At 55.4% G+C, this 27,334-nt stretch overlaps 2 protein-coding genes across 7 annotated transcripts in view; one reads left to right on the forward strand and one right to left on the reverse strand.

Annotated features, from left to right (window-relative positions):
* Window positions 1-681: 681 nt before the first annotated feature.
* On the reverse strand, window positions 682-15,339 carry LOC107523528 (limbin). Its single transcript, XM_016194938.2, has 6 exons — window positions 15,127-15,339; window positions 12,543-12,600; window positions 12,073-12,206; window positions 8,447-8,515; window positions 3,525-3,764; window positions 682-729 (listed from the first exon to the last, which is right to left on the reverse strand). Exons 1-6 carry the CDS (start codon window positions 15,307-15,309, stop codon window positions 682-684), a joined length of 732 nt encoding a protein of 243 aa, XP_016050424.2. The 5' UTR covers window positions 15,310-15,339.
* Window positions 15,340-19,154: 3,815 nt separating this feature from the next.
* EVC (EvC ciliary complex subunit 1) overlaps window positions 19,155-27,334 on the forward strand; it is a 34,882-nt gene continuing 26,702 nt past the window's right edge. For 3 of the 6 annotated variants that reach the window (XR_009549065.1, XM_060188507.1, XM_060188506.1), the window contains exons 1-4: window positions 19,156-19,329; window positions 21,365-21,490; window positions 25,349-25,432; window positions 25,678-25,907. Coding sequence is in view for 5 of the 6 variants with exons in the window: in XM_060188507.1 (XP_060044490.1) it covers window positions 19,180-19,329; window positions 21,365-21,490; window positions 25,349-25,432; window positions 25,678-25,907 (590 nt within the window). In the remaining variant the exon portion in view is untranslated. Of the gene's footprint in view, window positions 19,330-21,364; window positions 21,491-25,348; window positions 25,433-25,677; window positions 25,908-27,334 lie in introns of all 6 variants that reach the window. The other 3 variants (XM_060188504.1, XM_060188505.1, XM_060188509.1) reach the window with 3 other exon arrangements.

Here is a 27,334-nt window from a genome sequence, read left to right on the forward strand (position 1 = left end):
AGAGAGAGGGGGAGAGAGGGAGAGAGGGAGAGAGAGAGGGAACATAGCAGCACCACACCACCACTCAAGAAGCTTCCCCTCTGCAGTTGCCTGGGGGCTCGAACCCAGGTCCTTGGGCATGGTAACCTGTGCACTCCACCAGCTGAGCTCCCTGCTGGCCCCTCAACCTCTACGTGAAAAAAATACGTCTTCCAGGAATGGTGGGGTCATGCAGGGATGAAGCCCCAGAGAAGTCCTGGCAGCAAGAAGGGGGGATAAAATGAAATGAAACAAAATAAAATAAAATGAAGGGCCAGGCGAGGGCACACCCGGCTGAACACACACATTACCACCACAAGGACGACCTGGGTTCGAACCCGCTCCCCACTTGCAGGGGGGAAGCTTCACGAGCCCTGAAGCAGGGCTCCAGGGGCCTCTCTCCTTTTCTCCTTTCTTATCTCTCTCCCCTCACAATTTCTGTCTGTCATATCCAATAAAAAGTGAATAAACAAGAACACTCCAGATAAAGAAATCTATTTTTTTCCCAAAGATATGTTACTCAAAACTCTCCATCTAGGAGAAAAGATAGATAAGAGTGTTTGAAGATGCTTTATTCACTTATTTCACGGTACCGCTGGCATTCTACACAACAATACAACAAACCAGCAAAAGAAAGCTATTCACTAGCATTTAAATAATCCATCAGGTAAAAAGCGTTAGGAAAGTGACACAAGAGGTGGCGATCTGTAACTGTGTTCAGTGACAGAGCACAGAGCATCAGTCATCAGTCAACACACAGGAAAAATCAAGATGCTTGTCATTTTCATTAGTGATGTGAAGGCCTAGTAGGACCTTTTAGAACAGAACTTTTTTTTTTTTTGCTAAATTTGGAAAAGCAGAGGGGGTCTCTCACTTTCACCCCTTTCCTATAAATATTTTTCCATTTTGTGTTACTTTTACAGTCATAAATGAAAACAATTTTATGCTGGTGCACACCACTATGTCAGCACTATCGTAGCAAAGAATTATGTTAGTAAGTTGTTTTATAGCTAGCAATATGGTCCAAACACATCTAAAACAAAAAAACAGAAGAAACTTAGTTCTGTCAAAGGAGCACCCAGCGAAACAGCAATGTCAGGAAAGGTCCTCTTGCTATTCCTCCTATGCTGCAGGCAGAGGCTAAAAATATGGGCAGAAGTAGAAGCAGAAAGAAGACGGGGCGGGAGGGTGAAGCACAGGAGGTACACATGGCTCAGAGAGAAATGAAAATAATTTTAAAAGTTGGCTGGGGGTCGGGCGGTAGCGCAGCAGGTCAAGTGCACGTGGCACAAAGCGCAAGGTCCGGCATAAGGATCCTGGTTCGAGCCCCCGGCTCCCCAGAGTCGCTTCACAGGCGGGGAAGCAGGTCTGCAGGTGTCTGTCTTTCTCTTCCCCCCTCTGCCATCCCCCTCTCCATTTCTCTCTGTCCTATCCAATAACAATAAGAACAATGGCAACAATAACAATAATAACCACAACAAGGCTACAACAACAAGGGCAACTAAAGGGGGAGAAAATGGCCTCCAGGAGCAGTGGATTCATGGTGCAGGCACTGAGCCCCAGCAGTAACCCTGGAGGAAAATAAATAAATAAATAAATAAATAAATAAAAAGTTGGCGGAAACTACAAAAAATGTAAACTAACTTTCTTCTCTTTTCTTTAACCCTTCTTAAAGGCCATTAAATCAACCCCACTCTGGTGGTGGTTCACTGTAACTGGGACTCTACTGCTTGACATTTCCATACAGACTGAATTCTAAGGACCAAGCCTACCAAGTAGGATCTAATCCTTAGCTTCAATCAAACACCTGTAGGTTTCTTTCTTTTTTTTTTTTTAATTTTTTTTATATTTATTTTATTTATTTATTCCCTTTTGTTGCCCTTGTTGTTTTATTGTTATAGTTATTATTGTTGTTGTCGTTGTTGGATAGGACAGAGAGAAATGGAGGAGGGGAAGACAGAGAGGAGGAGAGAAAGATAGACACCTGCAGACCTGCTTCACCGCCTGTGAAGCGACTCCCCTGCAGGTGGGGAGCCGGGGTTCGAACCGGGATCCTTATGCCGGTCCTTGTGCTTTGCGCCACCTGCGCTTAACCCACTGCGCTACAGCCCGACTCCCAGGTTTCTTTCTAAAGCTTAGTTTATATTCAAGTTAACTTCCTTCCCATTGAACAGAAATAATTTAGGTGCTTTGATTTTCAGCAGAGTATAAAAGTATCACAGTGATATCACATACCAAGAGAACACCAAAGTGACTTAAAGTCAACTAAAGCTACTCATTCTCTTCAGTACCTGTAAACTATGAATTGTAAGTTTCAAAAAAAAAAAAACAGTAGTTATGGTCTATTTTATATTTTTATTGTATCTTTGAAAAACTGCAACAGTATTTATTATAATTGTAAACCTAAGTCTGAATCCCAGGAGAGCCCTTCTAGGAAAAGATGCAGCCAGTGCAGGAACACACCTGACATCCATTTAATCACTTTGTCCCCGTCACAGCTGCTGCCAAAGTGGTTCAGCGGTAAGTATGGCTCATCATGCCCTCAGCAGTGACAGCTAAGGCTAGTCACACGGCCGTTGTCATGAGAAGCCTGTGATTAAAATAAACCTCTGGGGGTCGGGCAGTAGCGTAGCGGATTAAGCGAGGTCTTAAGGATCCTGGTTTGAGCCCCCGGCGCCCCACCTGCAGGGGAGTCACTTCACAGGTTTCAGGTGTCTATCTCACCCCTTCTCTATCTTCCCCTCCTCTCTCCATTTCTCTCTGTCCTACCCAACAACAAACAGCATCAACAGCAACAATAATAACTACAACAAGGCTACAACAAGGGAAAAATGGCCTCCAGGAGCAGTGGATTCATGGTGCAGGCACTGAGCCCAGCAATAACCCAGGAGGTAAAAATATGTTGGGGGGAGAATTGTGAGGAGCCTCACAAAGCACCCTGCATTCCTGACACTGTGGCTTATCTACATAATCACTGTTTTGCCTGAAAGATCCTCACCCACTCATTCCATTGCTTTGATCTATCTTCTTTCTACCCTCAAGACTCTCCCTGCAGGGTATCATTAATCCCACCAGTTAAAACTCTCACAACAGTTGCTGAGGAAGTTCCTACCTTCCCAGCCCCTTTTGCCTTTCTCCACCCCTTTCCTAGCCCTTTCTGTTTCTGACTTGCCACTTCCAGCTCTGCCCTTTAAAAGCCTTGGCTCTCTGATCAGTAAAGAATTGAATTGTCTCTCCACCACGAGTCTGTTCCTGAGTCGTCTCCCTCGAGTCACTGAGTGAGTAGCAGCCCAGGCTGGCTCTGGTCGAGTTCTCTCCAACCCAGAGAGTACGCGCCCAGGAAGAGGCACCCCCACGCTAGCCTGGCAAAAATAAATAAATACATAAAGAAATAAATATAAATAAATAAGTAAATAAATAAATGTCTTTAATATAAAGAGAAAATAAGATATAAACAGGAAAACAGAGAGAGGAGGAAGCTGGGGAGAAGCTGGAGCAGAATGGACAGCAGGTGCAAAGTGGCGGGAGCCCGGCCGCCCCTCCCCTGGCCACCCCTCACCTGGCAGCAGCTTCCTGCGGAACACCTGCAGGCCCTGGGCCGTCCTGGTCCCGGAGGAGCCCCGCACACGCAGCCCTGTGACGTTGTCCAGCAGAAGCAGGTCCGAGAGGTCAGAGGCCGCGGGCACCCAGCTGTTGTTCACTAGGATCCGCACCTGCGCCATGGGCTCCCCGTGCTGCCCGGAGCCCTAGGGTGGGGGGTGGGCGTGAGCAGGCGACTGGTGCCCTGGGAGGCTCCCCCACACCTGGACAGCAGGAAGCCAGCTGGGGCCCGCCCTCCTTCGCACTCTCTCTGCACCCCGCAGGCCTGGCTCCTGGGAGCACCGTGGCTGGGAAGCAGGGGGCGCGGGGGCAGGGCTGGGGTCACTGGGGTGCAGGCTTGGAGGGGCCCCAAGGACGGGCACAGGTGGCCAGACCGTCTCTCCACGTGGGAATTTCAGAAGCACTTACAGCATCACCCCGCCCATTATGGGTCTTTCTAGCCCCAGGACCACGGGCCAGGCCACACGGGGCAGAGACTGACTCAGCTGTTGGGATATTGTACAGATGTGGTTGAGTTAGGCAGGACCCACAAACCACCATATTTCCATGTGAGTATTATTATTTACATATCAATCTTCTGCCTTGTTTTGAAAATGACTCCTCCGCCACCACATTGCGCCCTCAGGGTATCGCCCATTCCCGCGAGCTAAAAAACTATAGCAACCATTGCTACGGAGGCTTTCTACCTTCCCAGAGTGCCTTGTTTACTCCATCCCCTTTCCTAGCCAATTCCGTCCCGACTTGCCACTTCTGGAATTCTCCTATAAAAGTCACTCCTGTTTCTGCTCTCTCTCTTTTTTCTCTTCTGCATCCCGACCTGGAGAAGGGCTGGCATGCACAGCGGGAGGCGGCCATTTTGCTAGCTCCACGTGGCCTAAACCTGTTGTGCTCACACCGACTCTGGAGCGTCTGCATGAATAAAGATTTACGTTCCCGCTCCACCACGAGTTCCTGGTCTCTCTCTCTCCCACGGCGCAACCTGACACTCAGTGACCCACTGGACATCTTGTCCCCATCACTGACCCTCAAGCAAGCCTGGGCAGGGGCTGCGGGGCTGGGGGACAATCTGGGGTCACTCCAGCATTGTCCACACAGTCCCCAGAGGGAGAAGAAGTGGGGAGCCGGTGCCCGAGTTCCCACACTTGGCCACCTGCCTCCACCTCCACCTCCGTGGGCCCTGAACCCCTCACCTGCACACCCCGCCCCCTGTCTGGGTCTGCCTTCCCAGGCCCCACCTCTGCTTCCAAAGTGCACCCTTCCTAAGCCCCACCCTAAGCCCCCCACCTTTCCTTAGTCTCAGCAACAGACCCCACCCCTGCTATAGGCCCTGCCCACCTGTCCCAGGTCGCCTCCCCAAGCCACGCCCCTGACATAAGCCCCGCCCTGCCTGGAGCCCCACCCACAGGCCCCATCCCTGTTCTAGGCTCCACCCATCTGGAGCCCCAACACAAGCCCCACCCACGGCTGTAGGCTCCGCCCCTGCTCACCCACAAGCCCCGCCTCCTGCTCTGAGCCCTGCCCCCTCTGGAGCCTCACCCACATGCCCTGCCTCCTGCTCTAGGCTCCGCCCCTGCCTGGAGCCCCACCCACCGGCCCCACCTCCTGTTCTAGGCCCTGCCCATCCCTGGAGCCTCACCCACAAGCCCCACCTCCTGCTCTAAGCTTTGCCCCCGTCTGGAGCCTCACCCACATGGCCCGCCTCCTGTTCTAGGCCCCGCCCCATCTGGAGCTCCACCTCCTGTTCTAGGCCCCGCCCCGTCTGGAGCTCCGCCTCCTGTTCTAGGCCCCGCCCCTGCCTGGAGCCCCACCCACCGGCCCCACCTCCTGTTCTAGGCCCCGCCCATCCCTGGAGCCTCACCCACAAGCCCCACCTCCTGCTCTAAGCTTTGCCCCCGTCTGGAGCCTCACCCACATGGCCCGCCTCCTGTTCTAGGCCCCGCCCCATCTGGAGCTCCACCTCCTGTTCTAGGCCCCGCCCCGTCTGGAGCTCCGCCTCCTGTTCTAGGCCCCGCCCCTGCCTGGAGCCCCACCCACCGGCCCCACCTCCTGTTCTAGGCCCCGCCCATCCCTGGAGCCTCACCCACAAGCCCCACCTTCTGCTCTAAGCTTTGCCCCCGTCTGGAGCCTCACCCACATGGCCCGCCTCCTGTTCTAGGCCCCGCCCCGTCCGGAGCTCCGCCTCCTGTTCTAGGCCCCGCCCCTGTCTGGAGCCCCACACACCAGCCCCACTTCCTGCTCTAGGCCCCACCCCTGCCTGGAGCCCCACCCACCAGCCCTGCCCCTTGCTCTAGGCCAGCACAGGGGGGTGGCCTGGGGACCTGCAGGGGCACATCAGGACATATACCTGGTTGTCCAAAAAGTCTTGATGCATTTTTGCATAGGAAAACAGAAAAAGTGGGTTGCACTGTTTAACTATTCAATTATCTCTTGGGGTGCCAGGCTTGTGCCCGCTTCCAGACTGCACAGCCCAGGGCCCACATCTGTGACTTCTCCGACATGAATGGGTGTCTGTGGCCGGCCCAGCTCTGCCTGACAGATTCTAGATGCTGCTAGGATCCCATTCGACAAAACCTGGAACTTGTGAGCTTGTGAGAAGATATCTGATGAAGAAAGCTGTGGTCTGTACACACAGTGGAATACTACTCAGCTATGAAGAAGAACAAAGGCACCTTCTTCACCTCCTCTTGGCTGAAGCTTGAAGGAATCCCATGAAGTGAGATCATCCAGAAAGAGAAGAATGAAGATGAGATGATCTCACTCACGGAACGGACAGAAGTGGAGAAATCAGAACACAAGGGTTGGCAGGGTTCAGGCCCTGGTGCTGATGATGGAGGAGGACCTGGGTGGAAGAGTGAGCGGGTTTAGCAGAAAGCTGGGAGATTTTACACAGGTGCCAAGAGCTGCATTTACTGTTGACAGCAAGCCATGAGTCTCCGGGCACGAAGAGAGTGGGAGAGGGAGGCGTGGCCTGGCGACTTTATTCCTGCTTAGCAAACAGCCCATCTCCATTTAGCTCCCGCCGGTCAACTGTAAGCTGTTCTGAATTCCTTTGCGGTTTCCTATAACTACCGAATAAAAAGCAGAGGACCCCAGATAGTCCACCAGCCCCCCAGCCTTTGCTTTCAGGGTCCTACTGAGGGTCAGTGACAGAGACAGGGTGTCCAGTGGTCACTGATTCAGCCTCTGTCCCTGAAAGCCCCCCTGAACCATCTTCCTAGTCCTACTTCCAGCCCTGACACCCTCTCTCCAGACAACAGCTTTGGCCTAACTGCATGTTAGCTGTTGGGCTCAGGCAACAGGAATAGACCTAAAATACACCTACTGTTTTTTTTTTTTTCAAAACGGAGACCCCAAATCTCATCTGCTTTTTTCTTATCCTTAGGTTTCTGATGATTAAACAATTTGTCCTGCTTTATATCTTAATTTCTTTTCAGCCATCAAGTTGCAGATGCTACCATGACACCATCCTGACCTCTCTGGGCAGACGGCCTCACCCGTGTGTCCTGGAGCCTCCCCTCCCCAGAGCCCTGCCCCACGAGGGACAGACAGACACAGGCTGGGGGTGTGGGTCCACCTGTCAACACCCATGTCCAGCGGAGAAGCAATGACAGAAGCCAGACCTCCCACCTTCTGCTCCCCAGAAAGAATTTGGGTCCACTCGCATCTGCAGAGCTCTGGTTCACTAGGGACAGACAGAGACACGCTGGGCTATGGATCCACCTGCCAACACCCACGCTCAGCGGAGAAGCAGCTACAGAAGCCAGAACTCCCACCTTCTGCTCCCCAGAAAGAATTTGGGTCCAGGCTCCCAGAGGGATAAAACAGGGAAGCTTTCAAGGAAGAAGATGGGACACAGAACTCTGATGGTGGGAACTGTGTGCCCCTCTCATCTTATGATCTTGTTCATATTTTTAATTTTATAAATAAATTTTTAAAAATTAAAAAAAAAGCAGAGGAGCCCAGTAAAGCTGTTGTATTTTTGCCGACTTCCTAAACACTAGCGAGAGTCGGAGGCCACAGCCAGCACCCCAGCCCCAGACATGAGTCTTTGGGTAGTTTTTTATTTCATAGTAAATCCCAGTGCAGAGGAAGACAGCACAGTGGTCATGCAAAGAAGCTCTCATTCCTGAGGCTCTGAAGTCCCAAGTTCAATCCCCAGCACCAGCATCAGCCAGAGCTGAGAAGTGCTCTGGAAAAAAAAAAAACTGTTAGGGGCCAGGTGGTGGCGCACCTGGCTAAGTGCTCACACTACAGTGTGCAAGGACCCAGGTTCAAGCCCCAGGTCCCCACCTGCAGGGGGAAAGCTTTATGAGTGAGGAAGCAGGGCTGCGGGTGTCTCTCTCCCTCCCTACCACCCCTCCCCTCTCAATTCCTCTCTGTCTCTAGCCGATAATAAATAAATAAAATGACATAAAAAGATTTTGCAAATCGCACAGGGAGATTAAGTACATGAACAAGGACTGTGTGAACAGCCACCCCCTGGAAGGGCAAGGCCGGGAGGCCGGGAAGATGCTACAGGCTAGAACTTCTCCAGGGGCACGCGGACAGCAATGCTGAAAGCAAATAGGTGTGACTTCCTCTCTGCCCTCTGCCCGGCCCGGTGGACGGTCACTCACAGGGCCACCACTGTCACTGTCTCCACACTGTAATGTTTCCAGGACTCCGTGTACCGCGGCCTCTCAGCAAACTGCGGTCCCCGCCAGTCACCCCATCCCTCCACGTGCTGGGGTGGGGGTCCCCGCTCTGCGGGCTGGTGAACATGTAAGTCTCCCAGAGCTGACGGGTACAGTCGGCCTCAACAGCAGGCCAGCTGCCCACGAGGACTCACCACCGCGCACTTCTGGAAGGTCACTCCATGCCCGAGGGCTTCACGCAGGGCCCAGGGGGCCTCTTCCTGCTGCAAGGAAAGGGAAATGGTCAGAGAGCCAAACAAATCAAATTAAACAGTCCCAGTGCCACACATAGGCGAGAGCACAGAGAGACTTCAAAAGGAGACGAGAGGGGTCGGGAGGTAGCACAGCGGGTTAAGCGCACATGGCGCAAAGCGCAGGGACCGGCGTAAGGATCCCGGTTTGAGCCCCTGGCTCCCCACTTGCAGGGGAGTCGCTTCACAGGCGGTGAAGCAGATCTGCAGGTGTCTGTCTTTCTCTCCCCCCTCTGTCTTCCCCTCCTCTCTCCATTTCTCTCTGTCCTATCCAACAACAACAACATCAACAATAATAACCACGACAAGGCAACAACAACAAGGGCAACAAAAGGGGGGAAATGGCCTCCAGGAGCAGTGGATTCATGGTGCAGGCACTGAGCCCTAGTGATAACCCTGGACGCAAAAAAAAGGGGGAGACAAGAGAGGCAGGGTGATAGTCCCCAGGTAGAGTATGCCTGAGGATGCACATGGCCAGCATTCCAGCCCTGGCACCACCTGAGAGAAACGAGAGCACCAGAGGAAGCTCTAGATGCTGGTGTCTCTTCTCTCTCTCCCTCTCTCTCTCTCTCTCTAAAAGATGTATGTATTTTGCTGAGGAGACAGCACAGTGGCCCAGCAAAAAGACTCTCCTGCCTAGGCTCCAAGATCCCACGTTCAATCCCCAGCTCCACCATCAGCCAGAGCTAGTAGGGCTCTGTTTAAAATAATACAAATAAAAATAATAAGGAAAGGGAGACGGCATCATGGTTCTGCACACAGACTCTCCTGCCTGAGGCTCTGAGGGCCCAGGTTCAATCCCCAGCACCACCATCAGCCAGAGCTGAGCAGGGCTCTAGTTTTCTCTCTGTGTGTCTCTCTCTCTCTCACACACAAATAAAACATTTTTTCAGAAGATTAATTACAAGAGAAAACCAGAGCCTCCCTCTGGCTCATGTGATGCCGGGGATCAAACTCGGGACCTTGTGCCTGAGAGTCCAGTGCTTTCTCCACTGTGCTGCTTCCTGGACGGTTCTACCTGTAAAAGTTGACCCAGTGTGACAAGTGAATAAACAAATACATAGACAAATAACAACATAGAAGGGGGACGGGGATGGCGGCACCCCCCCACCGTGTATAAGGACCCGGGTTCGAGCCTGTAGTTCCCACTTGCAGGGGAGAAGCTCCGTGAGCAGTGAAGCAGGGCTGCAGGTGTCTCTCCTGTCTCTCTGTCTCTCCCGTCTCTCTGACTCGCTGTCTCTCTGTCTCAGCACTGTCACAGCAGGCAGCACTGCCCTACCAGCTGGAGTCAGCCCGCGCAGGACCCGAGGCTCCGACTTCCACATCCTGTCCGCCTGAGCCCTGGGTGGCGGAGGGGCTGGGCTCCGGGGGCTGGGGAAGTCTCTGCCCCCAGACTTGCAGCTGGAGAGCCTCCCGTCACCTTTGCCTCCATGTTTGCAAACAGATGTTGTTTGTCCGCCAGCTGCATTCCCCGGCCAGCAGACCCACCCAAAGGGCCGTTTCTCAGGCCTCGGCCCTGACTACAAACCCTGCCCTGGGCCGAGGTCCAGGCTGAGTCAGGGATGAACTTTCTGGCCCACAGGCGGGTGGCACTGCCACAAGTGATACCACCCGGAACTCCGTGTCTGGTGCTGCCCTGAGGGTCTGGAGAGAGTGCTCGGGTAACTGGAATAAACTCAGTGCCTTTGGCGCCAAAGAAATGGCCACGGGGGGGGGGGGGGGTCACGCGGTGGTGCAGCAGGTTAAGCGCAGGTGGCACAAAGCACAAGGACCGGCGTAAGGATCCGGTTCAAGCCCTGGCTCCCCACCTGCAGGGGAGTCGCTTCACAGGCGGTGAAGCAGGTCTGCAGGTGTCTGTCTTTCTCTCCCCTCTCTGTCTTCCCCTCCTCTCTCCATTTCTCTCTCTGTCCTATCCAACAACGAACAACATCAACAATGGTAATAATAACCACAACGAGGCTACAACAACAACAAGGGGAACAAAAAGGGGGAATAAATGGCCTCCAGGAGCAGTGGATTCATGGTGCAGGCACCGAGCCCCAGTGATAACCCTGGAGGAGAAAAAAAAAAAAAAGAAAAGAAATTCATTCTGGTCCTTGTGTGGTGTGTAACCACCTGTTACTAGGGCCTGGACACTGCCTCCTCATGTCTGTTTCATTTAAACAACAACAACTTTATTGGCCTGTCAATGTCCATGTCCAGCAGAGAAGCAATTACAGGGGGGCCAGGTGGTGGCGCACCTGGTTGAGCGCACATGTCACAGTGCACAAGGACCCGGGTTCAAACCCCCAGTCCCCACCTGCAGGAGGAAAGCTTCACTGTTGGTGAAGCAGGGCTACAGGTGTCTCTCTGCTTCCCTCTCCTCTCTCCATCTCTCTCTGTCTCTATCAAATAAAGATAATAATTTTTTAAAAAGAAAAGAAAAAAATTATAGAAGCCATGGTACGGTTGATGGCACAGTGGCTAAGGCACTGGACTCTCAAGCATGAGGTCCTAAGTTCGGTCCCCAGCAGCACATGTACCAGAATGATGTCTGGTTCTCTCTCTCTCTCTCTCTCTCTCTCCTTCTCTCTCCTATCTTTCTCATTAATAAACACATAAAATCTTTAAAAAGAAAAAAGAAAGAAAGAAAAATGGCAGAAGAGAAATTATTTTTAAAAAAGAAAGAAAGAAAGAAAGAAAGAAAGAAAGAAAGAAAGAAAGAAAGAAAGAAAGAAATTATAGAAGCCAGACATCCCGTAGTCTGGGAGGTGGCGCAGTGGTAAAGCTTTGGACCCTCAAGCATGAGATCGTGAGTTCGATCCCCGGCAGCACATGTGCCAGAGTGATGTCTGGTTCTTTCTCTCTCCTCCTGTCTTTCTCATAAATAAATAAAATCTTTGAAAAAAAAAAGCCAGACCTCCCACCTTCTGCACCCCATAAAGAATTTGGGTCCAGACTCCCAGAGGGATAAAGACTAGGGAAGCTTCCAGTGGAAGGGATGGGACACGGAACTCTGGTGGTGGGAACTGTGTGGGGTTTGCCTCTGTGATCTCACAACCTTGTTCGTCATTATTAAATCACTACTGAACAATTAAAAAGAACATCTTTAATCTGACCCACCCCTTTTTATAGAATGCACGATTTTATGGGTGAATAGACAGTTAAGCACACGCAGTACTGAACAAGGACCCGGGCAAGGACTTGGGTTCGAGTCCCCAGCTCCCCCACCTGCAGTGGGGACACGTCATGAGTGAGGAAGCAGGGCTGCAGGTGTCTCTCGGTCTCTCTCCCTCCCTATCTCCCCCTCCCCTCTCAATTTCTCTCTATCCTGTGTAATATAATGGAAAAAATGGCCTCCAGACTCCTCACGTAACACTGCATGGAGGCTGAAGTGACTGTCTCTCATCCCTGAGAGACATCAGTCCTCGGGTCCTGGAGCCACTGAGCTGCCCGGCCCGCGTCTCAGCCACAGGGGGGACCCGCTGGAATCTCCCCGGGCAGGCGGCCCAGACCCGGGTGCCAGGACTGAAGGGTCAAAGGGCACTCACCTGGCGGGAGGACTCTCTCTTGAGCAGCCTCTTCGTGGGCCAGGAGGCGGGCAGGGAGTGGGGCCAAGCCCGGCGGGGGAGCGGGTTCGAGACACCAGCACTTCCGAGGGACTTCATTGCGGAGGGGGCTTCCACTGCAAAATGGAACTGAGCTCGGATCAAGTGACATGGGAAGGGGGGGGGGGTCGCTGTGGCTGAAGGCGGGGCCCCCAGCACAAGGAAAGCACCCCCCCCACTCCACATCCGCCGGCCCCGGGTTCCAGTCCCACCCGCACACACTGCTGTGTCCCTGGGCTAGTGTCCTGAGCTGTCCGTGCCTCAGTTTCCCTAACCCATCAGAGGGACTGACCGTAGACCCCCACCGGGTGCTGTCAGGCCTGCCCAGGTAGGCACGTGGGCAGCAGAGAGGTGAGTGGGCAGGGGCTCTGAGTCTGTCTCTGTCTCAGGACGCCCAGGAGACGGCAGCTTACCTGCAGTCTCTCCCAGAGAAGTCTCCGCATGGGTCCACACGGCAGCACCCAGCACGTCCTGAAAATGCACAGAGTCAGTGACCCCAGAAGACACCACCGAGAAGCAGGGACAAGTACCTTTCAGGAGGCCGGGTGGTGGCGCACATGTCACCAAGCATGAGGACCTGGGTTCGAGCCCCCGGTCCCCACCTGCTGGAGGGAAGCTTCACAGTGGCAAAGCAGGACTGTGGGTGTCTCTGTCTCTCTCCCTTTCCTTCTTAATTTCTCTCTGTTTCTATCCAAAATAAAAATTTACAAAAGGCCAGTCACTAGCTAACGTGACTGAGCCCACCTTACGATGCACAAGGACCTGGGTTCAAGCCCCTGAGCGGTGAAGAAAGTCTCAGTCCCCCCCACCCCATGCTCTATCGCAAGAAACACAAAGTGACAGAAATGACCACCAGAGGCAGAGGAGTTGTGCAGACACTGAGCCCCAGTGACAGCCTTGGTGACAATAAATAAGAAAGAAAGTCACGGGGGGCCAGGCAGTGGCGCACCTGGTTAAGTGCACACACACTACAGTGCGCAAGGTCCCGGGTTCAAGGCCCTGGTCCCCACCTGCAGGGGGAAAGCTTCATGAGTGGTGAAGCAGGGCTGCTGGTATCTCTCTGTCTCTCCATCTCTATCCCCTCCCCCTCAATTTCTCTCTGTCAATATCCAATAATAAATAAATAAAGTTTTTTTAAAAAGTAAAAAAGATTTTAAAAAATCTTAAAAAAAAAAAAAAAAAAAAAGAAAGAATGTCACGTATGGGGGCCGGGCTGAGCACACACACGGCTGAGCACACACACGGCCATGCGTAAGGACCCAGGCTCAAGCCCCCGTTCCCCACCTGCAGGGGGCACATTTCAGGGCTAGTAAAGCGGGGCTGCAGGTGTCTCTCGGCCTCTTTCTTCCCTCTCAACTTCTCCATCTCTAGCCAAAATAAATAAATATTTTTCTAAACAGTTCCCACTTGGGAGACTGGGGCTTGAGCCCAAGTCCTTATGCACGGTGCTGGGTGCAGGCCCCAGGTCCCTTGGGACGGGCCATCTGGGGTGGCCGCGGCTGCTGCGCAGGCGGGCCAGGAAGCCCCACTCCACCTCCCCGGGCAGGTGCCCCTCGGATCCAGGGTCTTGCCCCCATCGCTGACTTTCTCTCTGTTTCTTTCTCTCTTTTCCTGTCACTGGGGCTCGGGGCCAGCCCGACGAATCACCACTCTTGGTGGCCATTTTCCCCTTCGTATTAATTTGTCTTTATGGGACAGAGAGAAATTGAGAAAGCAGGGGAGCATAACGAGAAAGAGAGAGCCCTGCCTCACCACTCAAGGAGCTTCCCCCCTGCAGGCGGGGGCCAGGGGCTTGAAGCCGGGTCCTTGAACATGGCAACCTGTGCTTAGCAAAGTGTGCCACTGCCCAGCCCCTTTCCTCTCCTTTTCAAAGTCTCTCTCCCTCTGTCTCCATATATATTATTAATTTATTTATCCTCTTTTGTTGCCCTTGTTGTTGTTATTGATGTCGTCATTGTTGGATAGGACAGAGAGAAATGGAGAGAGGAGGGGAAGACAGAGAGGGGAGAGAAAGACAGACACCTGCAGACCTGCTTCACCGCCTGGGAAGCGACTCCCCTGCAGGTGGGGAGCCGGGGGCTCGAACTGGGATCCTTAGGCCAGTCCTTGCGCGTCATGCCATGTGCACGTAACCCTCTGCGCTGCTGCTGGCCCCAGATATGTTATTTATTTATTTTTTATCATAGTTGTTATTGCTGTCATTGTTGTTGGATAGGACAGAGAGAAATGGAGAGAGGAAGGGAAGACGTGGGGGGGGGGGAGAGAAAGACAGACACCTGCAGACCTGCTTCACCGCCTGTGAAACGACTTTCCTGCAGGTGGAGAGCCGGGAGCTCCAACCGGGATCCTTACACTGGTCCTTGCACTTTGTGCCACGTGCCTTTAACCCGCTGCGCTACCGCCTGACTCCCTGTCTCCTTTTTTAGACAGAGACAGAGAAAGATGGAGAGACAGATGGAGAGACAGAGATATGGAGAGACAGAGACAGATGGAGAGACGGCAGCACCAAAGCTCCGTGCCATACACTGGGCGCCGGGCTCGAACCTGAGTCGTGCACCTGGCCAAGCAGCCCACCGTCCAGGTGAGCTATCTCTCCAGCCCACGCTGTCTCTGTCTATGTGCTACTGAACAGGGGCAGACAAGTACAGGTAACCCGCCAGGAGAGGCGAAGCCAAGCCGGCGGGGAAAGTAAAAAGCAGTTCTGGGCCAGAGAGACGACCCAGCGTGACAGCAGAGGGTTCGCACCCTGAGGCCTCAGAGGCGCGGGTTCGATCCCTGGCAGCCCCCTCCCCCAAAATCCTGGAGCTGCAGGGGCGGCGTTGTGTGTGCAGGTTTGGAGCTGCCTGGAGGCAAGGGGTGCCGGCAGATGGGGAGGGGGCTCAGGGCCCCCCCCCTTGCTGGTTCCTGCCGGCCAGGCGGGTCCCCCACCCAGATCCTGCCCCCAGCCCAGCTGGAAGGGGCCTCCGCGGCCAGTGCAGCCCAGCCGGCGTTCCTTACCTGCACCTCGGGGGGCGCCGGGGAAGCCTGGGGGCGCCCAGGGGGCGAGGAGCCCACGGGCAACACCAGGGCGGCCGCCAGGAGCGCCCCGGCCAGCACCCAGGCTGCGCACCCAAGGGTGCCCGCCCTGTGCGCCCCGCGCCCCGCGCTTCCGGACCCCAGGCCCGCCCCGCCGCCGAGCATGCCCAGTGAGCCCCGGGACAAGTTTCTGGAAGAAGAAAAAGCAGACTTGCTTCTGGGACTCAGAGGGGCTGAGGGCGGGAGGACGGAGGGGAGGGGGAGGAGGGGAGAAGGGGGAGGAGAGGCGGGCCCAGGAGGGGAGCCCCGCCCCGTGCACAGGCTGCACCCCTCCCGGCTCCAGGAGAGCACCCCCAACTCCTAGAAAACGGGATTTTTTGCTTCCCAGCAACCTCCAAAAAAAAAAAAAAAAGTGAAAATGCTGCGTTTGGGAAAAGTCGCAGTGTCCCGAGAAATCACCAACAGCTCAGACTCACTGTCCCCTGAAAAGGGCCGGTGGCTTCCATGGCAGCTCCAAACTGAGCCTCACCCTACAGGGACTTGCTATGTGCGCCCCATTCGAGCCCTGGCACCACCTCGAATGTCAACAGCACCAGGGGAAACTCCTGTCTCTACGTGTGTAAAGCACTAGAAACACTTGTTTTGTTCACAGTTATTCGACTTTATAGACTTTCCTCAAATATGGGAGCTGCTCTCGGCCCTGATCCAGCTTTTGAGCCCTAGTCTCAACTCTGACACCCTCTCCCCAGACAATGCTTTTAGTCCACCTGCATATTAGTTATCAGGCTCGGGCAAAAATTACTAAAGTCATGGTCCCCTTGGAACATACCTAAAATAAACTTCCTAGCTTCTTCCTACACCAACACCCCTAATCTCATCTGCTCTATTCTCACTGTTGGGTTTGTTTATTAAACGATTTATATCCTGCTTTATATCTTACTGCCTTTCAGCCACCAGGTTGCAGGTGCTACCATGACACCATCATGACCTCCTTGGACAGAGGGCCTCACCCGTGTGTCCTGGAGCCTCCCCTCCCCAGAGCCCTGCCCCACTACGGACAGACAGACACAGGCTGGGGGTGTGGATCCACCTGCCAACACCCATGTCCAGCGGAGAAGCCACGACAGAAGCCACAACTCCCACCTTCTGCTCCCCATAAAGGATTTGGGCCCAGACTCCCAGAGGGGTAACTATTAGGGGAAGATGACCAGAGGGCTCTGAACCCCAATTCCATCAGGACCCAGAGAGAGGAGAGGAAAAAAAAGGAAGGACACTCAGAAGTAATAGCAGGCGTTAAGTGTGACTTTGAAAGGGAGAGAAGGCAGGACCATCGAAAAAATGGGCAGATATATACAAACAGAGACAGATGGTTATAGAAATAATAGTCAACCCCTATCACTGACCTTGGGAGAACCACTGCAGTTTCCAGTGGAGGGATGGGGGCACAGAGCTCTGGTGGTGGGAATGGGGTGGCCTTGTCCCCGGTATCTTATAATTGTGTAAATTAATATCAAATCATAAAACACCCTCGGGTCTGCTTATCAGGCTGCAGAGCAGAATCCCGGGGCCTGGCCTTGAACACAGGGAAGTCACCCCCCCCCCCCCCCCCGGGTCGGAGCAACTGTAGCTGATTCTTGGTGAAACTGCAACTTTGTGGTCCAGACTGTTATCTGGGGGACCCGAGGGCCTCCTGGGAAAAGCACATCCTGTGCCGCAGCCCCTCCCCGGGCCGGACGCCGTTCCTCCCTGCCCAGAAAACCTCAGCACAGGGCCTCAGCTGTAGCTCACCCAGATGGCCGGCTGTTTGGCTGTGTGCAAGGCCCAGGTTCGAGCCAGGCCCCCACTGTATTGAAAGCAGCTTTGGTGCTATGGCAGCTCCATCTCCCTCTCTCTCTCTCTGTGTGTGTGTGTCTCTGCCTCTCTCTCTCCCTCTCTGTCTCTCTCTGTCTGTCTCTCTCTCTGTGTCTCTGCCTCTTTCTCTCCCTCTCTGTCTCTGTCTCTCTCTCTCCCTCTCTCTCTGTCTCTCCCTCTCTCTCTGTCTGTCTCTCTCTCCCTCTCTCCTCTGTCTCTGTCTCTCTCTCCCTCTCTCTCCCTCTCTGTCTCTCTCTCTGTCTGTCTCTCTCCCTCTCTCTCCATCTCTCTCTGTGTCTCTGTCTCTCTCTCCCTCTCCCTCTCTGTCTCTCTCTCCCTCTCTCTCTGTCTCTCTCTGTCTGTCTCTCTCTCCCTCTCTCCTCTGTCTCTGTCTCTCTCTCCCTCTCTCTCCCTCTCTGTCTCTCTCTCTGTCTGTCTCTCTCCCTCTCTCTCCATCTCTCTCTGTGTCTCTGTCTCTCTCTCCCTCTCCCTCTCTGTCTCTCTCTCCCTCTCTCTCTGTCTCTCTCTGTCTGTCTCTCTCTCTATCTCTGTGTCTGTTTCTCTCTCTGTCTCTCCCTCTCCCTCTGTCTCTCTCCCTCTCTATCTCTGTCTCTCTCTCCCTCTCTCTCTCCCTCTCTCCCTCTTACCTCTTTCTGTCTCTCTCATAAAAAGATAAACAGGGTTGGGTGGTAGCACACCTGGTTAAGTGCACATGTTACTATGCACAAGGATGTGGGTTCAAACCCCTATCCCCCACCTGCAGGAGGGGGGAAGCCTCATAAGCAGTGAAGCAGGGCTGCAAGTGTCTCTCTGTCTCTATTTATCTATCTCCCTCTCCCCTCTCAATTTCTCTCTATCCTATGAAATAAAATGGAGAGAGAGAGAAATGGCCTCTTAGAGCAGTGGATTTGTAGTGCTGGCACTGAGCTCCTGAGACAACTCTGGAGGGAAAAAACATAAAAATAGATAATCACTAATAAAAAAGGAAAAAAATAGTGATTTAAGACTGATTTATAAAATTATAAGATATCAGGGGGCCAATTCCACACTGTTCTCAGCACCAGAGTTCTGTGTCCCCAAGCTCCAGCAGTCACTGTCAGGTTTCAGATATGGGTTGGGTATTATTTCTATAATTATCTGTCTATCTATCTACCTAGATAATTTTTGCTCATTTTCCCCTATGGTCCTGCCTTCTTTTCCTTTCTTTCTTTCTTTCTTTCTTTTTTGTTGCCCTTATTGTTCTTATTGTTGTTTTTGCCATTAATGTTGTTGTTGGCTAGGACAGAGAGAAGTCAAGAGAGGAGGGGAAGACAGAGAGGGGGAGAGAAAGACAGACACCTGCAGACCTGCTGCACCGCCTGGGAAGCGACTCCCCTGCAGGTGGTGAGCCGGGGGCTCGAACCAGGATCCTTCCTCAGGTCCTTGCGCACCAGGATCCTTATGCCGGTCCTTGCGCTTTGCGCCGCCTGCGCTTAACCCGCTGCGCCACCGCCGGATCCCCTTCTTTTCCTAAGTCACACCCAACGCCTATAACTTCTGAGTGTCCTTCCCTTTCCCTCTTCCCTCTCCGGGCCCTGATGGAGTCGGAGTTCCGAGCCCTTTGGTCATTTTCCCCTGACATTTCTCCTCCTCTGGGAGTCTGGACCAGATTCTTTCGGGGATGCAGGAGGTGGGAGGTCTGGCTTCTGTAACTGCTTCTCTGCTGGACTTGGGGACACGGGGGGGGGGGAGGGGACCCAGGATGTGCTGGGGGCTGGGGGAACCCAGGTGGGTTGGGGGCCTGAGGCGGGGACCCGGGATGGGCTGGGGGACGGGGTGGGGGGTGACCCCGGATGGGCTGGGGGGACTGGGGGGACCAGGGGAGAACTGGGGTGGGCTTAGGGGCCCAGGGGTACAAAACCCCAGCCTGTTTCTATCTGTTCCTAGTGATCTCTAAAAAAAAAGGAAAGAGAAGAAAAAAGACAAAACGACGAAGCTCCTAAGCCGAGCCGAGGCTCCTCCCAGGCTGGGTTCGAGACTCCTCCCGCAAGGCGGTGCTCCCCAGGCCCAGCCCCGGGCATGCCCAGTCCGAGGGGCCGGCGGGCGGGGTGCTCAAAGTTTGGGCGCCGCGGGCCAGGCGGTGCGCGCCCTCGGCCCCTGGCCCGTTGCTCCGGGACTCCCAGTCTGGGGTGACCCTCCAGCCCCATGGCCTGCGGGGGCGACGCGCGGCTGCTGCTGGGCCGGGACGAGGTGCTGCCGGTGCCCGCGCTGCTGGGCCCCGGGGTGCTGCTGGGCGCGCTGCTGGGCCTGGGCCTGGGGCTTCTGCTCGCCCGCCGCGCGCGCCCCGGACTGCAGGTGGGTTTGGGGTAGGGGGGACCCGGGATGGGCTGGGGGTTTGGGGGACCCGGGATGGGCTGGGGGCTGAGGAGGGACTCGGGATGGGCTGGCGGTTTGGGGGGACCCGGGTGGGCTGGGGGTTTGGGGGGACCCGGGATGGGCTGGGGGTTTGGGGGGACTCTGGATGGGCTGGGGGCTGAGGGGGGACCCGGGATGGGCTGGGGGTTTGGGGGGACCCGGGTGGGCTGGGGGTTTGGGGGGACCCGGGTGGGCTGGGGGGGGACCCGGGATGGGCTGGGGGTTTGGGGGGACCCGGGTCGGTTGGGGGGCTGAGGGGGGACCTGGGATGGGCTGGGGGCTGGGGGGGACCCGGGATGGGCTGGGGGTTTGGGGGGACCCGGGTGGGTTGGGGGGCTGTGGGGACCCAGGATGGGCTGGGGGCTGGGGGGGGACCCGGGATGGGCTGGGGGTTTGGGGGGGACCTGGGATGGGCTGGGGGGCTGTGGGGACCCGGGATGGGCTGAGGGTGGGGGGGCCCCGGGATGGGCTGGAAGCCAGGCGGGACTCTGGATGAGCTGGGGGATGGGGGGGACCTGGGATGGGCTGCTGGTTTGGGGGGGACCCAGGATGATCTGGGGGGCCCTGAGGAACCCATGATGGGCTGGGGCTGGGGGTGACCCATGATGGGCTGGGGGGCTGGGGAGGGGGGACCTAGGATGGACTGGGTGGGCTGGGGGGCCAGGGGGGAAATGAGGTGGGCTGGGGGGCTGGGGGGGACCAGGGTGGGCTGGCCCAGCCAGGGGGTAACTGGGGTGAGCTTGGGGGCCCAGGGGTACCCAGGATGGGCTGGGATGCTGTTAGGGGTACTCGAATTGGGCTGGGGAGACCCAGAATGGGATGGGGAGGACCTGGGGTGGGCTAGAGGGATTGGGGGTCCCCGGGGGATCCGGGATGGGCAGAGTGGCTGGGGGCAACCCAGGAGCCCTCTGCTCCTGACCACCAGAGAGTGTTTGGGGAGACACTGATCTGGGCTCCCCAGAAGTTCTTGCAGACAGGTCCAACTAGAGTGATGTCAGGGGTGGGGGGCACTGGGTAGGGTCCCCCAAAGTTCTTGCCTACAGGGGCCTCTTCTCCCAGACTACTGGAGTGACGGGGAGGGGGACGAAGAAGGGGAGGGTACTGGCCGGGTGCCCCAAAGCTCCTGCAAATGGGACCCTGTACCAGACTGATTTCGGGGGGCAGGATTCCTAGCTTGGGTTCTCCAGAGGTTCTTGCAAACAGAGACTCCCTTCTGCTCCAGACCAGCAGTGATTTGTGGGGCTGGAGCACTGGCCAGGGCCCCTCAGAGGGAGGCCTGTCCCCTCCCCCACCCCACTCTGCTGGCAGAGAGCCAGGAGGCCTCACCTGTGGTGAGGGGGTCATGGCTCCATGCTGGCAGAAGGCGGGGGGGCTCGGCGAGGCTGAGGGGGGCGTCTTACTGCTTCCCTGTGCCTTGGACAGCTGAGGGCCCTTGGTGCTGTAGTGGTCTGCACACACACATGTACCATTTTCATGCTCTCACTGGTGCGCCCTCACCCCTGCGCTCACCCCCACAGAGCCTGCCTGTAAGGGCTCTGTCTCCCACAGACACCGGCCTGGAGCTCAGCCTCCACCTCAGTCCCCAGAACCCGAGTCCTGTGTTCTCAGCCTCCTGGACCTCTCCGCGAGCTGGACCCCCAAGTCGGCCCTGGCCGCTAGGAGCACTGACACCCCCTCCTGGCTTTACAGATGGGGAGTTTGCCAAAGCAGCAAGAGAGAGACCCACCCCCACGTCGGGGCAGTGTGGGGGGGACAAGCCATGAGCCAACACTGCTGTCACATCCGGGGACACTCCGGGAGCGGACAGGAGGGGGGCTTCTTGGGAGGGTGACACGGGCCACCTCTGGGAGGGGTGTCCTCTCCAGCACCCACACAGGGGACCGGGCAGAAGTGCAGGGACGGAAGGAGGATGTGGGGGTGGGGCGTCCAAGGCCAGAGCACCCGGCCAGCCTGCTGACCCCCCACCCACCCCCAGAAGGACGACACTCAGAGTCTGCTCCGGAACCTGGAGCCTCGGGCGCCCACGCCCTCGGAAGCTGGGTCCCCATCGGGCAGGAGAAGGAGACAGACTCGGAGGGCCAGGGAGGAGCCTGGCCTGGAGGTGAGCTGGGCGGCGGGGTCCTGCAGGGGTGGGGGCGTCCCGGGTGGCCCCAGCAGGTATCATCGAGGAGAGCCGCTGACAGATCACTGTCAGCAAGTGGCAGTTAAAAAAGGATTACTGGGGGCCAGGCACACCGGCTTAAGTACCTGTTACCATATACAAGGGCCAGGGTTCGAGCCCCTGGTTCCCACTGCAGAGGGGGAAGCGTCACGAGTGGTGAAGCAGGGCTGCAGGTGTCTCTCTGTCTCTCTCCCTCTCTGTCTTTCTCTCCCCCTCTCAAATTCTCTCTGTCCTATTAAGTAAAATAGAGAGAAGAAGAGAAACAAAAAAAAGAAAAGGAAAAATGGCTTCCAGGAGCAGTGGATTCATAGTGCAGGCACCAAGCCCCAGCAACAACCCTGGAGGCAAAAAGGAAAAATATGTATTTATTATGAAAAGAAAGGGAGACAGTAGGGAGAGCAAGAGCAGAGCCTGCCAGGCTCTGGCCTGAGGTGCTACCCGGCTTTGAACCCGCAGCCCCTGGGGCCTTGGGCCTGCTGGACCTGTGCTCTGACAGGCTGAGCTGTCTCCCTAGGCCCCAAATAAGCGTCTTTGTTGGAATTTTAAAAATCTATGCACAAGGGGGGCCGGGTGGCGGCACACCCAGTGAAGCGCGCACAGTACTAAGTGCAAGGACTCGTGCAGGGATCTGGGTTCAAGCCCCCAGCTTCCCACCTGCGGCGGGGGGCTCTTCCTAAGCCGTGAAGCAGGTCTGCAGGTGTCTCTTCCTCGCTCTTTCTCCCTTCAATAGTTTGTTCTTTTTAAAATTTTATTTATTATTGGCTAGAGACAGAAATTGAGAAGGGAGGGGGAGATAGAGGGAGAGAGACGCCTGCAGCCCTGCTTCACCACTTGTGAAGCTTTCCCCCTGCAGCTGGGGACCAGGGGCTTGAACCGGGGTCCTCGCACACTGTGACCTGCGCACTGTTCAGGGTGTGGCACAAACTGCGTCACAGTCCTTTTAGATCAAATAGAAAGAAAAAAAGAAAAGAAAATGGCAGCTGGGAGCAGTGGACTCATCCTGCAGGCACTGAGCCCCCAAAATAACCCTGGAGGCCACAACAGCAACGACAGAACCGTCGCGGGCTCAGAGACACCTCCCGAGCCCCCACACACCCCGCTCTGCCCCCTCAGTGCTGCCCCGTCCGCCCGCCGCAGAGCCATGCCGAGCTAACGATTGCCAGGACTTGGGTTAAAGATTGGCCTGGATGGGGCCCCTGCCCCCAGCTCTGCAGAGAATGTGGACGGGCCTGCTCTGGGCCGGAGGCCGGGCTGAGCTCACGCACCCGCTGCACGCAAGGCCTCGGCCCACGTGGCCTCTTCCCGCCAAGTTCTGTCTAGGTCAGCCCCAAACCCACAGAACCTTCTGGGAGGTTCAGGACGGTGCTGCTCCGTGCACCCCTGCTCTGGGGAGAGTGGGTGCTCCTTCATGGCTGATCGAGTCTGCAGAATGAGTTTTATTTGGGTGAGGAAATGGCTTTTCTTATTTTATTTTATTTTTTTCCCTTTTGTTGTCCTTTTTTTTTTTTTACCATTGTTGTGGTTATTATTGTTGTTATTACTGATGTCATTGTTGTTGGATAGGACAGAGAGAAATGGAGAGAGGAGGGGAAGACAGAGAGGGGGAGAGAAAGACAGACACCTGCAGACCTGCTTCACCGTCTGTGAAGCGACTCCCCTGTAGGTGGGGAGCCGGGAGCTCGAACCAGGATTCTTCCGCCGGTCCTTGCGCTTTGCGCCCCATGTGCTTAACCCGCTGCGCTACCGCCCGACTCCCTTTCTTTACTTTCTTTTTTTAATCTTTGTTTTATTTTTAAAAAAACCTTTTTTAAAATCATTATCTTTCTTATTTATTTATTTCTTATTTTTCTTATTTATAAAAAGGAAACATTGACAAAACCATAGGATTAGAGGGGTACAACTCCACACAATTCCCACCACCAGACCTCCGTATCCCATCCCCTCCCCTGATAGCCTTCCTGTTCTTTATTCCTCTGGGAGTGTGGACCCAGGGTCATTATTTTTACTGGATAGAGACAGCAAGAAGTCAAGAGGGAAGGAGGAGGTAGAGAGAAAGAGAGACACCTGCAGCCCTGCTTCACCACTCGTGAAGCTTTCCCCCTGCGGTTGGGGACTGGGAGCTTGAACCCAGGTTCGTGCACACTGTAGTGTGTGTTTAACCGAGTGTGCCACCATCCGGTCCCTTTAAAATATTTTATTCATCTTTATTGTTATATAAAGACAGAGAGAAATTGAGAGGAGAGAGGAGATACAGGGAGAGAGACTGAGAGACGCCTGCAGCCCCTCTTCACCGCTCGTGAAGCCTCCCCCTGCAGGTGGGGAGCGGGGGCTTGTGAGCACTCAGCCAGCTGCGCCGCTGCCCGGCCTGGAAAGGGCTTTTCTCTCCTGCCCATGAAGCTTTCGCTTGCTGGGGTGACTGTGGACACCGTGAGGGAGTCCCACCCTGTGGCTGGTCCCTGCAGCCTGTTTCCTGACCCAGTTGCTTGACTTCCTGCTTCTGCTGGCGAGAGGTCCAGGGTCCAGGGGCAGAGGAACTCACCCAGGGGCGTCGTGGAAACCCTTTCAGTGCTGGGCCCTGTGCAGCAGGGGACGCCCACAGGCTGCTCTCAGCCTTCTCTGGCTGACTGCGGGCGGCACGGACTGACCGGGTGACTGGGAGAGGAGGAGGGGAGGCCTGCTGTCTTCAGCTGGAAGATATCTCCACATATCACCTACCTGTCTGTCCATCCACCATCATCCATCCATCCACCCATCCACTTTCATCCACTCATCCATGCACCATCATCCATTCATCCATTCATCCATCCATCACCCATTCATCATCTATCTATCCATCTCTCAGCCAGCCACCCACTCATCACCCCATCCATCCATCCATCCATCATCCCATCCATCCATCATCCATCCATCCATCCCTCACCCCATCCATCATTCATTCATCATCCACTATTCATCCATCATCCATCTATCTATTCATTCATCCATCCATCCTCCCAGCCAGCCACCCACTCATCACCCCATCCATCCATCCATCCATCCATCATCCATCCCTCATCCCATCCATTCATCCATCTATCTATTCATCCATCCATCCATCCTCCCAGCCAGCCACCCACTCATCACCCCATCCATCCATCCATCCATCCATCCATCATCCATCCCTCATCCCATCCATTCATCCATCTATCTATTCATCCATCCATCCATCCTCCCAGCCAGCCACCCACTCATCACCCCATCCATCCATCCATCACCCATTCATCATCCCATCCATCCATCATCCATCCACCATCCATCCACCATCCATCCATCCATCATCCATTCATCATCCACCATTCTCCATCATCCATCCACCATCCATCCATCCATCATCGATTCATCATCCACCATTCTCCATCATCCATCTATCTATCCATCCATCCATCCTCCCAGCCAGCCACCCACTCATCACCCCATCCATCCATTCATCCATCCATCCACCATTCATCATCCCATCCACCCACCATCCATCCATCCATTCATCCATCATCCCATCCATGCATCCATCCATGCATCCGTCCATCCATCCCCCATTCATCATCCCATCCATGCATCCATCCATCCATCCATCCCCCATCCATGCACCCATCCATGCATGCATCCATCCATCCATCCATCCATCCCCCACCCATCTGATCCCCCACCACATGACACCTAGCAGGTGAGCCCTCCTCTGGACCTAGGTGCCCCCTTGGTCGGGGACGAGACAGCGGAAGCTCTGGGCCGCTGCCCCAGCCCCTCACAGGCCCTTTCTCCCAGGAGCGCGATGCCGCCCTCAGCAGCCCCGTCACCACGTTCGCCCTCAAGGCCAAGGTCGTGTACCCCCTCAAACAGAAGTTCCGGGTGAGCGCCCCAGCTCTGTGCTCTGAGGTCGGGGTCCGAGGTGAAGGGTCAAGATGCGCAGGCCGAGGGCTGGGGGCAGGGGGTGCAGCACCGGGACCTTGGATGGGAGATGGGGAGGGGGAGACTCTCACGGTGTCAGCCCCCAGCCCCCACGACTCACAGACGGACGGGGCCAGACAGGCAGTGAGGGAGAGGCGAGCCCAGAACCCGTGTCCCCCCGGCCGACTGGGGCATCTTCCCCGCAGCCCCTGGCGGACGGCTCCTCCAACCCCTCCCTGCATGAGACGCTGCGGCCGGCGCTGCCCCACCAGCCCCTGGAGGCCTCTCCCTGCAGCAGCCTGGACAGCGTGAGCCAGAGGGACAAGGATGCCTCCAGCTCGGCCTCCAGCGTCCCCTCGGCCAGCAGCGAGGACAGGGCCCTGCGGCGCAGCTTCCTGAGGCCCAGCGGCTTCCTGGAGGCGCTGACCCGTGACGGGTGAGGACAGCGACGGGCCACCCGGCCCGGGGACGCAGCGCTGGGGCGGGACGGGGGGGCGGGGGGACAGACACTGCGCTGTGGCCGCTGGTCACCTAGCAGGAGGCGAGGTGATGGGGTGATGCAGCTCGGGGCCCCCCTGCAGTCCCCGACTCACCCCTGCCCTGCACAGCAGCACCTAGCACTGAGTAAGTACCATCCACACACCAGACCCGGCGTGTTCGGTACTCGTGGGGGAGTGTGGGGTGGGCCGGGGGGGGGGGGTCACTGCAGAGTAGTGAGCGCTTCCTGCCGCCACTTTACAACGAGAAAACACAGAGAGAGAGAGTGGTGGCGCACACACGTCACCAGGCACAAGGACCCGGGTTCGAGTCCCCGCTCCCCACCTGCAGGGGGGGAGCTTCATGAGTGGTGGAGCAGGGCTGTTTCCCCTCCCCATCCTTCTCCCTTCCCCATTTGTCTCTGTTCTATCAAATCAAATAAAGTTTTAAAAGAAGCTTGTAAAAAGGTGTATTGGATAGGGAGTCGGACGGTAGCGCAGTGGGTTAAGTGCACGTGGCGCAAAGCACAGGACCGGCGTAAGGATCCCGGTTCGAGCCCCCGGCTCCCCACCTGCAGGGGAGTCGCTTCACAGGCAGTGAAGCAGGTCTGCAGGTGTCTGTCTTTCTCTCCCCCTCTCTGTCTTCCCTCCTCTCTCCATTTCTCTCTGTCCTATCCAGCAACAACGATATCAATAACAACTACAATGATCACTACAACAAAACAACAAGGGTAACAAAAGGAAATAAATAAATATTTTTTTAAAAAGTATATTGGACATAGTACTAAGCACAAGGATCCAGGTTCAAGCCCCTGACTCCCAGCCTGCAGGGGGGAAGCTTTACAAGTGGTGAAGCAGGGCTGCAGGTGTCTCTTTGTCTCTCTCCCTCTCTACCTGTCCCTCCTCTCTCAATTTCTCTCTGTCCTATCCAAAAAAATGGAAAAAAATATTTTAAAAACATGTATTTGAGGGGCCCAAGTGGTGGTGCACTTGGTGGAGAGCACATGTTACATTGCACACGGACACAGGTTCAAGGCCATGTTGGGGGGTGGCTTGAAGCAGGTCTGCAGGTGTCTCTCTGTCTCTCTCCCTCTCTATCTCCCCCTCCTTTTTCAATTTTTCTCTGTATCCAATAATAAATATAAAAGTTTTTTAAAAAATTAAGTAAGTAAGACACTTTTAAACACAGAATAAAGGCTCAGAGAGGCCGAGTGGCTTGCCTGACCTCACACAGCACTTGAGAGCTGGAGTTCGGTTGGACCTTGCCACCTTCTCTTTGAAGCCCACCTTCTATGTCACCACCGATTCCTCAGCCGGGGCCAGGGGCCAGCACATAGTAGATGCTCAAGAAACTCAGTCTGAGGGTTTGGTGTCTTGCACCAAAGTT

The sequence above is a fragment of the Erinaceus europaeus genome, chromosome 3 (assembly GCF_950295315.1).
Source record: "Erinaceus europaeus chromosome 3, mEriEur2.1, whole genome shotgun sequence".
NCBI lineage: Eukaryota > Metazoa > Chordata > Mammalia > Eulipotyphla > Erinaceidae > Erinaceus > Erinaceus europaeus.